The 18,268-nt window shown below is 42.0% G+C and overlaps 1 protein-coding gene across 3 annotated transcripts in view; it reads left to right on the top strand.

Annotated features, from left to right (window-relative positions):
- The window catches only part of bbs9 (Bardet-Biedl syndrome 9), a 328,841-nt gene that overhangs the window by 16,663 nt on the left and 293,910 nt on the right, over positions 1 to 18,268 (top strand). For 2 of the 3 annotated variants that reach the window (XM_072716502.1, XM_072716503.1), the window contains exon 2: positions 716 to 832. In XM_072716502.1, the coding sequence (XP_072572603.1) occupies positions 721 to 832 (112 nt within the window). In that variant the 5' untranslated portion in view covers positions 716 to 720. Of the gene's footprint in view, positions 1 to 715; positions 833 to 18,268 lie in introns of those variants that run through there. The other variant, XM_072716505.1, reaches the window with a different exon arrangement.

Below are 18,268 nucleotides of genomic sequence, written 5' to 3'. Positions count from 1 at the left end.
TCATTTGGCTGAACAGCATCCAGACCCGTTAGAATCTTATAGACCTGAATCATATCCCCCCTTAGTCTCCTTTGCTCAAGGCTGAACAGATTCAGTTCCGCTAACCTCTCCTCGTAAGACATTCCTCTAAGACCAGGAATCATTCTCGTAGCTCTTCGTTGCACCTTTTCTAAGGCAGCAATGTCCTTCTTGAGGTGTGGTGACCAAACCTGCACACAGTATTCTAGGTGGGGTCTTACCAAGGAATTATATAAGTGTAACATCACCTCCCTTGACTTAAACTCCACACATCTAGAGATATAACCCAACATTCTGTTCGCCTTTTTTATTGCTTCCCCACATTGGCGAGAGTGGGACATGGAAGCATCAACATACATACCGAGATCTTTCTCGTAATCAGCTACCTTTATTTCAGTGGAACCCATAAAATATCTGTACTGTATATTTCTGCTCCCTGCATGGATTACCTTACATTTATCTGTGTTAAATTTCATCTGCCAAGTATCAGCCCATTCGCTAATTAAATCCAGATCCCGTTGAAGCCTCTCTGCTGCTAGATTAGTATCTGCTACCCCGCCCACCTTAGTGTCGTCTGCAAATTTAACCAGTTTACTGTATGTATTCGTGTCAATATCATTAATGTAAATTCATACTGGTAATATGCTGAGGTTTAAATGCATTTTCACTGAAACATTTTTTCCTCTGTTCCTAAAAGGTGGGATGTCTCTCTTTAAAGCTCGGGAGTGGTGGTTCACTGTCCTGGGAGAAAGGGAGGAATTTGACCGGGGGTGCCTGTGTATCAGTGATGTAGATAACAGTGGCTCTGGACATGGTAAGTACCAGCTGTATGAGTTGAAATGGAGCAAATGTCATACTAAAGAAGTTGCTGACTCATGGCAAGCTTGCTTAACAGATGTAATAGCCCTTTTACACCAGAGCCGGTGCCCATGCCGAGTCTAAATTCCGGCCCCGACATTGTATTCATGCCAGCAATGCCGAGCCGATATATCTGGGCCTGAGCTCAAAATAAAAGTGAAAATGTATACAGGAAATCGAAAAGAGAGCTAAATAAAAATGGTGCTGGCCACCCTAAAAACGAACATCTTGGACTCCGTGTTTGGAAACAGCTCTACTAACCAGGCGACTGGAGCATTGAATTCTGCGACCGCTTTGGAGGAATCGGGTAAGTTGTTATTGTTGTGTTTACTTGTAATTTGACTATGAACTTTAATTATGTTTGGTGTATGTCTGATGCCTTCCAAGGATCCGTCTAATAAAACAGCATATCGTTAAACACTTGGTTGTGTTTTGTTTATTGGACGTGTGCTGTGACTAGGGCTGCTTCATTTTTAAACATTTTTGTACAGCCCACCTGTTTTTTGTAACAACAACTTGGATAACTAATAAGTTACCATTAGAATTTGACCTCGGTGTACCAGCCAGTGATACATAACGTACAGCTTACTTTCATTGCTGCAACAAACACTATCTTGTGTGAAATGTCAGTAATTTAATTGAAATTTACCTATCATGTCTTTTGTGTGCTTGTTTTACCACAGGTGAAGAGAATGAAAATGGATAGGAGCAACACTTTTTATATTTATTTATTCCACATGAAAGATTTACATATTTCTTGATTATTTGTATATTTGTAAAATAAAAGTTTACCAGAATGTTTTGTTCTTTTCTTGTCTTCACTCTCCCTATCAGAGTAGTCCATTAATGCATAATGCACAGTAGTTTCTTCAGTGTCCCCTAGTTATTTTATGTTCATTTTAAATTACTATGCATTTGAACCTTTATATGCTAATTCGTACTTCAGTTGCGATGTAAAGGTTAAAATGCATGATAATTTCTTGTAATAGCAGTGCAAATGCACATAAAATACGAAAATACAAAAGTACGAATTTCCGCTGTTGAAACAATTGATTGCAGCACATATCGCTTTTAAAAGTGAATGCAGGACACTGAGAAATTTTGAATGAACTGTCAGGTTAAACCCAGGAACAATAACATATAAAGGTAAAAAATAATGTAAGCATTTTGGTAAATTCAAAAAAGTCTTGCTTTGATATTATGTGGCATGGTCCTCCATTTTTGTCTTTACTTCTGAAACGGTACCTGTCCCGCAGCAACACGCACACACTGACATCATCGTTTTACCCTTTTGGCACCAAGTGCAGTATGAATGTGAGATGATTTTTGATGGGCCAAGGTGAGCTCCAGCCCAGCTCTGGCTGAGCATTGGCACCTGAACTGGCTCCGGTGACGGCTTGGTGTGAAAGGGCTATATGTGTAAGGCTTACGGGTTAAAGTTGTTTACTTTAAATGCTCAGCCCCCTCCTCAATTATTAGCACCCCTAGTAAAGATGGATAAAAAGGGTTATAAGAAATTAATCTTTTAATGAATCAGTTTTATCATACTCTGAAAAAATAAGAATAATCCAACCATAATTTATTCTGAAAAAGATTAAGAAAAAAATATTTTTAACCACATGTTCCATGATTATGGGCACCCCTCCATCTAATACTTTGTGCAATCTCTTTTCAACAATTAAACAACACTGTTTTCTCCTGCATCATCTTATAAGGTTGGAGAATACAGGGCAGGGAATTGAAGACCATTCCTAATCACTGAATCTCTCCAGATCATGCACAGGTCTAGCTCCTCTCCTCTTCAGCTTACCCTATAGGTTTTAAATGAGATGGCAATGGCTGAATATTGAGTTAATTTAACAATTTTCATTTTGATTTGGGCATATGTTTTGTATCATTATCCTGCTGGAAGATCCAGCAATGACCCAGTTTTAGTTTCTTGGCAGTCAGCCAGATTTAGATTTCAAAATTTTCTAGTAGTTCATGGAGTCCATGATGTCATGTACCCCACCAAGGTTCCCAGGGCCTTTGGAGGAAAAACATCCCCACAACATTACAGAACTTCCAGCATACTTAACAATGCGAAACAGGTTCTTTTCAATATTGTCATCCTTCTTTTTACACCATACCTACCTTGAGTTGTTTGTTCCCAGAAAGCTGAATTTACATTTCATCTGTCCATAAAACACAGTTCCAGTCAAAGTTCCAGTGGTACTCAGCAGAGTCCTGGGGTTTCATTTATCAAAGTTGTGTATGCACAAATATATGGCCAAAATGTCTGCACACAACTTTTCACATTTATCAAACAAAACTTGTCAGATCAGGTCTGGTTGGGGAGCATGCACTGATGCAGTGTGTTGCCACACCCACCACACGGTGAAACTCCTTGGAGTCCTGGCTGGCGACCCCCCCAGGCAGACACGGTCCAGTCCCACACTCCAGAAATGACCATCCATGTGCCCCAGCCAGGTGTAATGTGAGCATCCCCTCGGCCTGTTCCAGCCGCTTGGGTCCTCAGCAGTGAGGATCCTACAAGTTGGATTGCCCTCAGGGAAACATGCCACATGGCCGTAGTGCCATAACTGACACTCCCTCACAATTCAGGTAATGTGCCTCATTCGGGACTCCTCTAGCAACCACTCATACGACACAAAGTCAAACCAGTGGTACCCAAGGATTCTCCGAAGAGACATGGTACTGCTGGAGTCCAGTCTTTGTCTCAGCTCACTGGATAGTGTCCATGTCTCACAGCTGTACAGCAAGACAGGGAGCACCAGTACTCTAAAGACTTGGACCTTCATCCTCTTGCAAAGATATCGGGAGCGGCACACACCCCTTTCCAGTGACCTCATGACTCCTTATGCCCTTCCAATCCATCTGCTGACTTCACAGGAAGAGTCATCAGAGACATGAATGTCGCTGCCAAGGTAAGTAAATCTCTCAACGAGGTTGACATTCTTCCCGCAGACAGACACACTACTGATGGCCGTGCCTAAGAAGTCATTAAAGGTCTGGATCTTGGTCTTTATCCAGCACATTCGCAATCCCAGACACTCAGACTCTTCACTCAGTCTCCAGAGAACCCCGATCAGGACTCCAGGAAGATCACAGCATTGTTGGCAAAGTCAAGATCAGTAAATCTTTCTTCACCAACAGATGCCTCACAACAGCTGGACCCTACAACCCTGCCCAACACCCAATCCATACAAGCATTGAACAACACTCGTGTTGAATCCCGGGATCAACTGGGAAGAACGTGGAGGTTCTCCCTCCACTCTGCACAGCACTTGCAGTACCAGTGTACAGGTCGGCTATGACGTCCAGCAACTTCGGGGAGATCTTGGGAAGTCTCACCGAGTCAGATGCTTTACAAAAATTGACAAAGGATGCAAAGAACCTCTGCCAATATTTGTGCTTGTGCTTGATGAGAACCCTCAGCGGCAGGATGCGGTCAATGGGGTAAAACCAAACTGCTCCGGTTACTGACAGGCGAGCAAGTGATCACGGATCCTGTTAAGGATGACCCTAGCAAGGACCTTACCTGGCACTGAGAGCAGTGTTATCCCACTGTAGTTGCCACAATCCAGGCGATCACCCTTCCCTTTACAGGATCAGCCTCGAGAACTCTGGATGCAGAGTTGTCCAATGTCCTAGTTGAGGGGTCAGCTTTAAACACCTGTTGAAAGTACTGCAGTGTCATCTGTAAGGACCGTTCTATCACCCGCCCTGACTGCAAGTCTCCGAGGAACATATTCAGATGTTCTTAATGCTTCGATTACTGTAAGCAAGACGTATGCCACTAGGCCACAGATGGTGTGTCACATGCTCACAGGTTCATCTAACAAAAGCCTCCTTATCTCTCCTTCGAGCCCTCACAGCCATCCTCCTCAGTTCCTGGTACAGACTGGAGTTGCTACCAAGCACTGTGACTCCTCTCGATAATATCCAGGGTGCCCTGTGAGATGAAACACCTCTTTCTGGGAAAGCTTACAACTCCAACATAACCCTCAGAAACCTTCAGGGTCTTATCACGGATGGTCTCCCACATCACATTAGAGTCAGCGCTCGCACCCAAGTCTGCAAGTTCCTCACACAAACTGTGTGCAAACTCATCAGAAACAGCTTGATCTTGGAGTCTGACCAAGTCTAGCCTCATTTTCCTAGTAGGTGGTAGCCTCTGAATTTTCAGAGTAGCAACAACAAGTCTGTGGTCAGAATTCACAAAATGGACACTTCTGTAGACCCTGCAGTTCTGCAGTAGCCTCCAGCATCTGGCCACGAGGATAATAATAATAATAATAATACATTGTATTTGTGGGCGCCTTTCTAAAACCCAAGTTAACCTTACGTAGCACATAAAAGACAAACAATTAAAAAAAAAATAATTAAAAAAGTTATGTACATAATTAGACAATAATTGGGTTAAAGCGAGTAAGCCAATTTAAACAGATGGGTTTTGAATTTTGACTTAAATAATGGAAAAGAGGGGTGACATGGTGGTGCAGTGCTTAGCACTGTTGCCTCACACCTCTGGGACCTGGGTTTGAGTCTCCGCCTGGGTTTCATGTGTGTGGATTTTGCATGTTCTCCCCGTGTCGTTGTGGGGTTTCCTCCGGGTTCTCTGGTTTCCCCCCACAGTCCAAAAACATAATGTTACTAAATTGCCCATAGGTGTGCATGTGTGAGTGAATGGTATGTGAGTATACCCTGAAATGGGCTGGCCCCCCATCTAGGGTTGTTCCCTGCCTCATGCCCATTGCTTCCGGGATAGGCTCCAGACCCCCCGCGACCCAGTAGGATAAGCGGGTTGGAAAATGGATGGATGGAAAAGAGTCAATGTTTTTGATAACGGGCAGAAGTGAGTTCCAGAGTCAGGGAGCAGAGCGACTGAAAGCTCTGTTTCCCATGGTGATGAGCCGGACAGAGGGAACAATAAGATGGGTGGCAGATGAAGATCTGAGAGAGCGGGAGGGAGTGGTGATGTGATGCAGGCCACATGGATAGGGAGGGGTGAGATTGTAAATGGATTTGAAAGTGAGAAGCAGAATTTTGAATGCTATTCTAGTTTTTATGGGCAACCAGTGAAGCTGTTTAAGGACTGGGGTGATATGTTGGAGAATTGGAGTAACAGAAGCAGTTTTGAGTGATGGAGGGACAATTCCAGTATTAAGGGAAGAGTGGATAATGGTGGTAATGAGGGGGGCCAGGGAGGGAAGACAGGTTTTAACTAGAGTAGTGGGTAGAGGGTTGAGCTGACAGGTGGACGATTTAGATTTTTTATTTTTTTTATCAAACATTTTTTATTGAATTTTACAAAAAACATAGACAGATAGACACAGTGTAGAACAGACAGTATGAACTAGAGCTGCACGATTTGGGGAAAATATCTAATCACAATTTTTCTGACGGACATTGCAATTATGATTTGATTTGCGATTTCATTTTTTTTATGTCAAGCTTCAGTTCAATATTCAGTGTGTATTCTGATGCAAGGATGAGAATTTAAAGATGTGGTATGTCAAGTTAAATAAAGTAATAATGAAAACAATTGCAGCAAAAAGAAAAATAGCGATCTTGCAGGTAACACTGCATGTTGGGGAAGATGGTGGCACAGGTGGTAGTGCTATCGTCCTGCAACTGGAAGGTTGCAGGTTCAAGCCTTGGTTTCTCCTGACTCCATCAAAGTGTCCTTGAGCAAGACACTGAACCCCAAATTGCTCCCGGTGTGCAGGTTGGTGCATTGCATGGCAGCCTCCACCACCGGTGTATGAATGTGTGTACGGATGGTTGAATGTGAGGCATAAATTGTAAAGCACTTTGAGTACTCGTAGGAGTAGAAAAGCACTATATAAATGCAGTCCATAACACTGATTACCCCCCTAATAACACTAGAACCGCCTTTTCCCACGCAAATGAACAAGCAAGAACTACTTCGGTGTATGCAGCCATTTTGTTTGCGCTAATGTGTTATTAGTGTTAATAACAGCAGCTAACAACACTCAAAAAGTCGTAATGTTCATAACAGAGTGGCTGTTCTGTCCTGAAACCGTAAAATGTTGAATAAATAGAAGTCGTTTATTGGTGATTTCATGTTGGTCGAAGTTTCCGCTTTTTAACAACTGTCTACAGTTATTTTCTATACAAATCAATTCAGGTAAAACAAAAAAAATGTACGTGTTCTGTAATGTACAAACTCTTTCAGACTCTCACACAAGAAATCTTACGGCAAATCTATATTCCATTCTGAACTTAAAAGTAGCTGCATCAAAAACGTTACGTCAGTTTGCAAACCCTACGGACTATTTAAAAGGTAATAAAACTTACATACATGTAAATGTGTGTGCAGAACTGAGAACAGAATATCTCACTCCATGTAGCTTACCAAAGTTGCCAACCCTGCATTTTATTTGAAATGAGAAGTAAAATGCAGTTTTCGACTGAAGCGGCTTATCATTCCTTTGCTTTGTTACTCGGACAAATACAAAACGAATGAATAAACATAATATGCGTCTCTTTTTGTATCTTTTCTAAATAAGACCGCATGTCCATACCCAACTGTAATAGCGATTAAAGCGATCTATTCTTTTAGTATTTATGTTAAAGGCTTTTGTTTTATTACTGTTGTGGGATTAAGATTAATCTTTTGTGCTAATAAGCACAAAAACATATGACATAAACACGACTGTATTATGGGTTTTACGGCTTTTTTGGGGGTCACCGACTCCGCTGCTGTGCGAATTACTGACTGTCTCGTTGTTTTGATGGGTTAGAGGTACCCTAATGCTATTGCCTATTAACAAAAACAAAAGGTTTGATACGCTGAAGTATATCGCAGCTGATGTTTAAAAGGAGCTCGCCGGTTCTATTGATGATAGGACCTTTCTGAAACAATCTCGGACCATGAAATAGGAAGGCAATTCACTTATAGCTCAGTAGCAGAATTAGTATTTTTCCGCACCGCAAATGTAACATTTTCGCGTGTTTGCTGTTTGTGCGCCTATACGCCTTCTTGGGCCACTTCTGATTGGTGAGAATGACTGGCACGTGAGAAGCATGGCGCTTGTGATTGGTGAGAATGACTGTCACACAAGGGAGCACAGCATGAATTTGTAAAACTATTCTCACAGCAGTTTTAAACCCTGGGTCCGACGTGTTGTATAATGTATATCCTAAATCGCAGCCTTTGCGACTTGCTAATTGCGTTGTTTCAAATCGCGATTTCGATTTGAAATCGATAAATCGTCCAGCCCTAGTATGAACCATATAGTAATCAGGCATATTCCACACATGAATAGAATCTGTGGTTGGCAAACTTGGCATTAAGGGGATAGCTCTCTCTTGGTTTCGCTCTTATTCAACTGATTGTTATCAATTTGTCTACGTGGACAATGAATCTTCCAAGCCCACCAACGTTAAATATGTTGTCCTATAGAAATCAATGCTTGGCCCTCTACTGTTTACTTTATATATGCTTCCATTTTTAAATTACCATTTTTAAAAATCATGATGTTGGGTTTCATTGTTATGCTGATGATACACAGTTAGAAGATTGTCTACTAGACATTTGGTGTTGGATGGTAAAAAAAATCCTTATGTTAAACCCAGAAAAAATAGAAGTACTGCTAGTTGGACCCAAATCTGCTCAAAATAAGTTTGACAACCTCAACCTGGGTGGTCTTCCTGCTCAGCTTAACACCGTGGTCAGGGATCTTGGTGTCCTTGTTAATTCAGATCTATGTTTCAATGCTTACATAAGAAGTATTACTAGAACTGTGTTCTACCATCTGCAGAACATAGTCAAGCTTTGGAAGACGCTCTCCTTCCATAATGCAGAAAAACGAATACATGCCATTATAACTTCCAGACTGGACTACTGTAATGCCCTCCTTTCTGCTTGCCCATCTGGATGCTTACATAAACTTCAGCTAGTACAAAATGCAGCAGCCAGAGTTCATCAGAGATCATATTATTAGCCCTGTTCTATGCTCCCTTCACTGGCTTCCAGTTTAGTCTTGGATTGTATACCAAATACTGATTTTAACTTATAAAGCACTGAATGACCTTGCACCAGAATACCTTAAAGATCTACTGATCCATTATAACCCTCCTCGCTTGCTTCAATCTCAAGGAGCAGGATATCAATTAGTAGCTGGAGTAGAAAGAACTACAACAGGCTGCAGAGCATTCTCTTATAGACCTTGCAGCTGTGTAATAGTATTCCAGCGAATGTGCGAGATTCAGGCTCACTTGTTTAGTCTAGATTTTAGGGACTTCTCGCTCGCAGTTAGACCTATAGTGTGAGGTATAGAGCTGGGTGGGAATTGGTGCCATTGGCTTTGAATGAACTGAACTGTCAGTGCTGTCACTCTAGCTTCACACCCCCTTGTGGAATTGGAGTCTCCCATACTTTGGCTAATTGCACATTTTGTTTCCCCAACCCCTCCTGGGGTGTTCTTCCTGGAGAAAATATCAAGATACAGTTGCAAGAAAAAGTATGTGAACCCTTTGGGATTACGTGGAGTTTTGCATGAATTGGTCATAAAATGTGCTCTGATCTTCAAGTCACAACAATAGAAAAACACAGTCTGCTTAAAATAATACTACACAAACATTATACACTCACCTAAAGGATTATTATGGAAAAAGTAGTGGCTTCCCAACTTCATAACCATCTTAAACTAAATAGTTTATATGAAACATTTCAGTCTGGTTTCCATCAAGGCCACAGCACGGAAACAGCGCTGGTTAGAGTGACCAATGACCTGCTCATGACAGCTGATGCTGGTTCCCCATCCATTCTCATTCTTCTGGATCTGTCCGCCGCTTTTGACACCGTCGACCACAATATCCTATTGCACCGCCTTCATACCACCTTCGGCCTCTCCAACTCCGTCTATGACTGGTTCTCTTCCTTTCTCTCGGGAAGAACTGAGCACGTTGCCCTGGGGAAAGCCAAATCAGATACCCACATTGTCACCTGTGGGGTTCCCCAGGGCTCGGTACTAGGACCAACTCTTTTCACCCTTTATCTGCTCCCTCTTGGTCGTGTTATCAGCACACATGGACTATCATTCCACTGCTACGCTGACGACACACAGCTTTACTTAAAAATGGATTTTAACCACCCCAACCACTCTGCACTTTCGAATTCTGCCGCTCTCACCACCTGCCTGGAGGACATAAAGGCGTGGATGAAGCTCAACTTTTTGCAGCTAAACAGCTCCAAAACTGAGGCCATCCTAGTCGGCACTCCACACCAAGTTTCCACTTCCACCATCACTAGTATCTCTTTTTCAGATCAGGACATTCCATTATCTTCAGTTGTCACCAACCTCGGTGTAAAAATGGACCCACATCTCACCTACGATACTCACATCCAACAGCTTTGCAAAACCTCTTTTTACCACCTCAGGAACATCGCGAAACTCCGCCCATTACTCACCCTGGCAGATGCAGAAAAGCTGGTCCACGCCTTTATCACCTCCAGGCTGGACTATTGCAATACGCTCCTCATCGGGATCCCTAGCAAGAGCATTCAAAAACTTCAATACGTGCAGAACAGCGCTGCTAGGATCCTGATGAGGGTGCGAAAATTCAACCACATCACTCCTATTCTAAAAACACTTCATTGGCTCCCGGTTTCACTCCGCATTGAGTATAAGGTCTCCCTCCTCACCCACCGATGTCTCCACGGAACTGGCCCTACATACCTCAAAGATCTCCTCACTCCTCAGACATCCATACGTTCCCTCCGCTCCTCCTCCAGCTACCTACTTAAAACTCAAAGGACAAAACTGCGCACAATGGGGGATCGGGCCTTTTGCTCTGCTGCCCCTCGTCTTTGGAATGCCCTCCCAGACCATCTGAGGGCACCACAGAATGTAGCCACTTTTAAATGTGGCCTAAAGACCCACCTTTTTAAGCGAGCATTTCATTGCTGATTTTATGTGTTTTTATGTGCTGATTTTACTTTGTAGCACTTTGAGATTTGTTTTAATGAAAAGTGCATTAGAAATAAAATTTATTATTATTAAATTTATTATATTAGGAACACCTGTTCAATTTCTCATTAATGCAATTATCTAATCAACCAATCACATGGCAGTTGCTTCAGTGCATTTAGGGGTGTGGTCCTGGTCAAGACAATCTCCTGAACTCCAAACTGAATGTCAGAATGGGAAAGAAAGGTGATTTAAGCAATTTTGAGCGTGGCATGGTTGTTGGTGCCAGACGGGCCGGTCTGAGAATTTCACAATCTGCTCAGTTACTGGGATTTTCACGCACAACCATTTCTAGGGTTTACAAAGAATGGTGTGCAAAGGGAAAAACATCGAGGATGCGGCAGTCCTGTGGGCGAAAATGCCTTGTTGATGCTAGAGGTCAGAGGAGAATGGGCCGACTGATTCAAGCTGATAGAAGAGCAACTTTGACTGAAATAACCACTCGTTACAACCGAGGTATGCAGCAAAGCATTTGTGAAGCCACAACGCGCACAACCTTGAGGCGGATGGGCTACAACAGCAGAAGACCCCACCGGGTACCACTCATCTCCACTACAAATAGGAAAAAGAGGCTACAATTTGCACGAGCTCACCAAAATTGGACAGTTGAAGACTGGAAAAATGTTGCCTGGTCTGATGAGTCTCGATTTCTGTTGAGACATTCAAATGGTAGAGTCACAATTTGGCGTAAACAGAATGAGAACATGGATCCATCATGCCTTGTTACCACTGTGCAGGCTGGTGGTGGTGGTGTAATGGTGTGGGGGATGTTTTCTTGGCACACTTTAGGCCCCTTAGTGCTAATTGGGCATCGTTTAAATGCCACGGCCTACCTGAGCATTGTTTCTGACCATGTCCATCCCTTTATGACCACCATGTACCCATCCTCTGATGGCTACTTCCAGCAGGATAATGCACCATGTCACAAAGCTTGAATAATTTCAAATTGGTTTCCTGAACATGACAATGAGTTCACTGTACTACAATGGCCCCCACAGTCACCAGATCTCAACCCAATAGAGCATCTTTGGGATGTGGTGGAATGGGAGCTCCGTGCCCTGGATGTGCATCCCACAAATCTCCATCAACTGCATGATGCTATCCTATCAATACGGGCCAACATTTCTAAAGAATGCTTTCAGCACCTTGTTGAATCAATGCCACGTAGAATTAAGGCAGTTCTGAAGACGAAAGGGGGTCAAACACCGTATTAGTATGGTGTTCCTAATAATCCTTTAGGTGAGTGTATGTTGTCATGTTTTTATTGAACACAACATGTAAACAACCACAGTGCAGGGTGGAAAAAGTATGTGAACCTTTGGACTTAATAACTGGTTGGCCCTCCTTTGGCAGCAATAACCTCAACCAAACGTTTCCTGTAGTTGCAGATCAGACTTGCACAACGATCTGGAATAATTTTGGACCACTCCTTTTCAGAAAACTGTTTCAGTGTAGCAATATTCTTGGGATGTCTGGTGTGAATCGCTCTCTTAAGGTCATGCCACAGCATTTCAATCGGGTTGAGGTCAGGACTCTGACTGGGCCACTCCAGAAGGCGTATTTTGTTCTGTTGAAGCCATTCTTTTGTTAAATTACTTGTATGCTTTGGGTCATTGTCCTGTTGCATCACCCATCCTCTGCGGAGCTTCAGTTGGCGGACAGATGGTCTTACGTTTTCCTGCAAAATGTCTTGATAAACTCTGGAATTCATTTTTCCATCAATGACAACAATCTGTCCAGGCCCTGAGGCAGCAAAGCAGCCCCAAACCATGATACTCCCTCTGCCATGTTTTACAGTGGGGATGATGTTTTGATGTTGGTGTGTAGGGCTGGACAATAATTCGATATCAATATATATCGCGATAGAATTTTTTTCAATAACGGTGATACGATTTTTAAACACATTTCCGATATTTCGATATACATTTGAATATACCAAATGTATAGAGGGAACCGCCAAATTCCCCTTTGTCTTAGCATTTTCTCATCGGTTATGTCGATTCTTTTATGTCGCCGAACCCTAATATCTTGAGCACAAAAGAGGGCCAAAATCGCCACTTAAACGGTTATCTCCATCCCCGTGACGATTCGCCGGCTTTTAAAAATGTATCACAAGTGCTAAACAGCGCGTATTCAAATAGCATTCGCATGGTAATTTGCTGAACAACGCAGCTGTGAAACGCGATCCAGGTAAAACTTTTTTAGACAGCATAAATAATATTGAAGCATTTGTTTTCAAGCAGACTGTTAAAGGCAAAAGCAACAAAGCATTTTAGACTTTGTAAAGAAACCATAGTAACCGCGTGTATGATACTTTTCAGAGCTGTGTCAGAGCGAAATGACTCGTGAATTTAATTTTGACACTGGTTAGCTTTTTGTAAAAACGAACTACAGTACACCCCGCAGGTTTTTTGTGATTTTGTGAGCGATCTTTGTGTTTTCAATATAGAAGAATATATTTAATTATATTTCAAAGAATATAATTAAAGGTTTGTATCTAGAAACAACGGTGGTTTTTATTGTATACTGGTAAATCTCTGCTGTTAGTTGGTGCACATATGCCTTTTGTTAAGCAATATGTATGTCGGGGCCGGCTCTACACTGGGGCAAGAGGGGGCAACGCCCCCTTAAGCAAACGTCCTGCCCCCTTAAATCAAACTTTTAAAAGTTGAGGAAGAAAATAATAACTACCCACAAACTGAATATGGACAAGATTTACTACAGTAGCTGAAAAATCCATTGAAAAAGGCACAAACGAGATGATAAGTTTCACTTCTTGTTCGCTCTTTCCCTCCGCGTTCTGTTTGTGCACGGGCTCACACGGCACTCGGCAGAGATCCCCCACTCACCCTCCCCCCAGCTAAACATCCAATCACTGTTAGTATGCAAATGAGCCAGTTTCTCAGTAGGCAGGGCAGAGCGAAATGAGCTGCGCGATTGCGGGAGGTTTAGAGGAAGCAGCAATCTCTCTCGTCAAAATCATCATTTTGTCTATTTGGGAGGGGGGGGTCTTGATCGTGGGATACTGTACCCCCCAGTACCCCCCGATCAAGAACCCCACAAATAGACAGAAATAGCAGTTTGGGGGGGGGGGGGAGGTCTTAACATTTTTCTTTTGTTTTTTTTTTTTTTAAAGAAAGATAACTTCACCTTGTAGGAAAATTTTATGTAAAACGATTTCAGACACCCCTAGTGTGGACCGTACCATTTTAACCACCTCGGTGCTGGAAGCAGTTTAGCCAGTCGGTTACGTCATTCATTCTCATTGAGCGACTTGTTCGTTGTGAATTCAAGATTCTTTATTCGTCACATACATAATTATAACAAGTACAACATGTAGTGAAATGAACCCTGACCGATCCTATTTTTCAGTTTTTATATTTCAAGACTCGGTGAATTGATTTTTTCTTTTTCATAACTTAGCCTACCCTTTTTAGTTTTGGTAATATTGGCAATAGTGAAAAGTGTTTTGTTGGGTTCAAATATGTTGATATAGGCCATCCAATTAAGGTAAACATCATGTTTTTACTTGTTTTAATCTGATGAGGAATATTTTATTTTATTTTTTGTTGTTTTACTTTTCAGTTTTCCCCCTGAGGGATTGCCACCTTACTGTGGTCAGGGGCTTTGCGTGCCTCAGTGACCCTAAGAGCTACACCAGCAGAAGCTTAGCCTTCAGGTGGGACACCCAAGTTGGACAGGTCTTAGGGTAGAGGCCTGACAAAGTGCAATCCAATTACATGACAAAAACAGTTATCCAGAGCACCACCCCACCCCTTTCCCGCCTTTGTCGCCACCATGTGCCCCCTTCACATTTCTGTCTGCCCCCTCATATATGCATGTCTAGAACCGGCCCCGATCATGTCAAACAAATCACAGCAATGCCAAAAACACCAAAAACCCGTGCATGTACATCCTCAGTTATTAACGCACATAAATAAATTTCAAGCACATGTTAATATATTGCTGCCATATTGGTTTTCGGTTATATCGGTTATCTCGACGCTTTTTGGCAACCCCCTAGGCCGGCGACATAACCGGGTTCGACTGTATATGAATAATCAGCCTGTTCTAGTTTAAATGGAAATATATTATTGTTAATAAGCTGAGTCTGAGAGTTTTATTTATCTGAGTTTATTTCACATTTCTTGCTTGTAAAGGCTAAATAAAAATAAAAAGTGAACCTTATTTTTTTTTGTACTGTTTTTATTTATAAATGGTAAATGGTAAATGGACTGCATTTATATAGCGCTTTTTACTACTCTTACGAGTACCAAAGCGCTTTACAATGTACGCCTCACATTCACCCATCCACACTCACATTCACACACCGGTGGCAGAGGCTGCCATGCAAGGCACCAACCAGCACACCGGGAGCAATTTGGGGTTCAGTGTCTTGCTCAAGGACACTTCAATGGAGTCAGGAGGACCCGGGGCTTGAACCTGCAACCCTCTGGTTGCCGAACGGTAGCACTACCTCCTGCACCACCATTTAAAAAAAAAAAAATGATATAATTTTAATAGGAGGAGCCTGGAGGTATTATAGACTTTGCAAATTCAGTTTGCAGACATCCATTGTGTGTGTCCTCGGCAGTTTTTTCCTGAGGCTTTTTAATATTGTCCATATCGATATCGGAATTATATCGTATCGACCAAAATTAAGAAATATATCGTGATATAAATTTTTGCCATATCGTCCAGTCCTATTGGTGTGCTGTGCCTTTTTTTCTCCACACATAGTGTTGTGTGTTTTTTCCAAACAACTCAATTTTGGTTGCATCTGTCCACAGAATATTTTGCCAGTAGTGCTGTGGAACATCCAGGTGCTCTTTTGCAAACTTCAAACGTGCTGCAATATTTTTTTTGGACAGCAATGGCTTCCTCCGTGGTGTCCTCCCATGTATTCCATTCTTGTTTAATGTTTTCCTTATTGTAGATGTGTCAACAAAAATGTTAGCATGTGCCAGAGATTTCTGTAAGTCTTTAGCTGACACTCTAGGATTCTTCTTCACCTCATTAAGGATTCTGCGCTGTGCTCTTGCAGTCATCTTTACAGGACGACCACGCCTAGGGAGAGTAGCAGCAGTGCTGAACTTCCTCCATTTGTAGACAGTCTGTCTTACCATGGACACATGAACATCAAGGCTTTTGGAGATACTTTTGTAACCCTTTCCAGCTTCATGCAAGTCAACAATTCTTGATCGTAGGTCTTCTGAGAGCTCTTTTCTGCGAGGCATGGTTCACATCAGGCAGTGCTTCTTGAAACCAGTAAACCCAAAACTGGTGTGTGTTTTTAAAGGGCAGGACAGCTTTCAGCAACACGTCCAATATAATCACACTGATTGGACTCAAGGTTGGCTCACTCCTGGCTCCAATTAGCTCTTGGAGAAGGCATTAGGCTAGGGGTTCACATACTTTTTCCACCTTGCACTGTGATTGTTTACAAGTTATGTTCAATAAAATCATGACAACATATAATGTTTGTGTAGTATTATTTTAAGCAGACTGTGTTTTTCTATTGTTGTGATTTAGATGAAGATCAGAGCACATTTTATGACCAATTCATGCAAAACTCCATGTAATCCCAAAGGGTTCACATACTTTTTTTTGCAACTGTATTCTCTCTATCCTGCTGCCTGCAATGCCTCCACTACCTGTGGCGTCTTTCTGGCCTGCTTGGCCTTCTGTCTGTGATGTCTCTCCTGTATGCCCTGCTGCTGTACCACTGCTCGTCCTGCCATCAGAAGCAACGCATGCCCCTGTCTACCATCACCTGCCTGCTTCCCTCTTAAAACTTGGATAGTGTGAATTGAGACTTTTGCCATCTTGCTCATTTGACTTTGACTTCCTCTGCTGGGCTCTGGAGGATGGGTTCGCCCTTTGAGTCTGGTTCCTCCCAAGGTTCCTTCTAGGGAGTTTCTTCTTGCAATTGTCGCCTCTGGCTTGCTTACTGAGGGATATTGTAAAGCACTTTGAGACAATGTAATGTTGTGAAAATGCGCTATACATAATTGAAAATTGTCAGCAGCCAGGCAGGGATGAGGTATGAATTTAGTTGGTCACAGTTTAGCACCAGTGAGAGATCATATCTACCCTTTATAACACTACAGTTATCACACAGAAAAAACAGTAATACAACAATTAATAATTATGAACACAATAAACAACCGTAAAGAATGTTGCCAGAGGTGACAAAGGCTTCAGCAGCACTTGAACACTGTTCATATACAAGAACAGAGCGTTAATGCTGAGCTTGGTCCTACACTCAATGCTTATCGTGATTTTCACCAAGCTGTGAACCCAAAACAGGTTTGCACTGAGCTGTTTTTTTGTGTACTGTTACACCCCTATTTTCGGGTTGTTTTTAACATACAGTCAGCCCTTGTGCATTCGCGCTTTGTGATTCACAGATCTGTGAAAATTGAATTGGAACCAAACTTATTTGCATCCGCGATTTTTTCGCACATCTGCGAAATCCTCAAAAAACCCTACATTTGCAAAGTTTATTCCCTTTGGAACGCTAATGGTTACATAACTATTAGAAAATGGTAAATTTACTATTTTCTAATAGTAAATACATATTAACATAAATTCAACGCACAAAAAAGATAAATTTCCTGAAAGGTGCTAATGTTTACGCACATAGCAAATGCGTCCCGGGTTTTCCTTCTCGAGACATTTGCTTTAAACACTGAAAGGGTTGGAAGTAGCCAATCACAGAGCAAGGTTAACACCCATTATCTTAAATCAATATTCATCATTGGTGAGTCCCCATACTACTGTTTTTTATTAAATATTTTTAATGTGTGTATGTATTTCTGGTCTCTCTTGATAGTGATCATATAGTGGTTAGTACTTTGCGTTGTGGCCGCAACAACCTCCGGTTCTTTTAGTTGAATGATGAGGCAGGTTCCTTAAGCTTAAGCAGTTTATTAAGACATAATGAAGATGTTACAGAAAGATGTTTCACACGGCCGGTTCAGTGTCTGTCTGTGTCTCTCTCTGCCCCCACTGAGGGAAGTAGGCCCTTTATGTAAGGTCTTCGTACAGACTCCTGGAACCAGGGGGTCAGACGGACTTGGTGAGAGTAAGTTGTATGAGATAGGCAAAGAATATGATGAGCAAGTAGCAAGGACAGCAAGAAATATAAAAATAAGAAATATGAAAGCTATAAATGAATGACAATTAACAAGGGAAATCCCTGTCTCTCTCTTCCGTGGTTAGCACACACATAGCATTTTTACAACTTATTATTTCTGTACGTCTTTACGTAATTTTTTAATTGATTGAATTCCTGTACCCTGTACATACAGTACATGGTTCCTTTACATATTTTATTGGATAGATAGATAGATAGATAGATAGACAGATGCTTTATTGTCATTGTAAGT

This window comes from Paramormyrops kingsleyae, chromosome 9 (genome assembly GCF_048594095.1).
Source record: "Paramormyrops kingsleyae isolate MSU_618 chromosome 9, PKINGS_0.4, whole genome shotgun sequence".
Taxonomy (NCBI): Eukaryota; Metazoa; Chordata; class Actinopteri; order Osteoglossiformes; family Mormyridae; genus Paramormyrops; species Paramormyrops kingsleyae.
The sequence above is the reverse complement of the archived record's forward strand: the minus strand, read 5'-3'. Positions and strand labels throughout refer to the sequence as shown.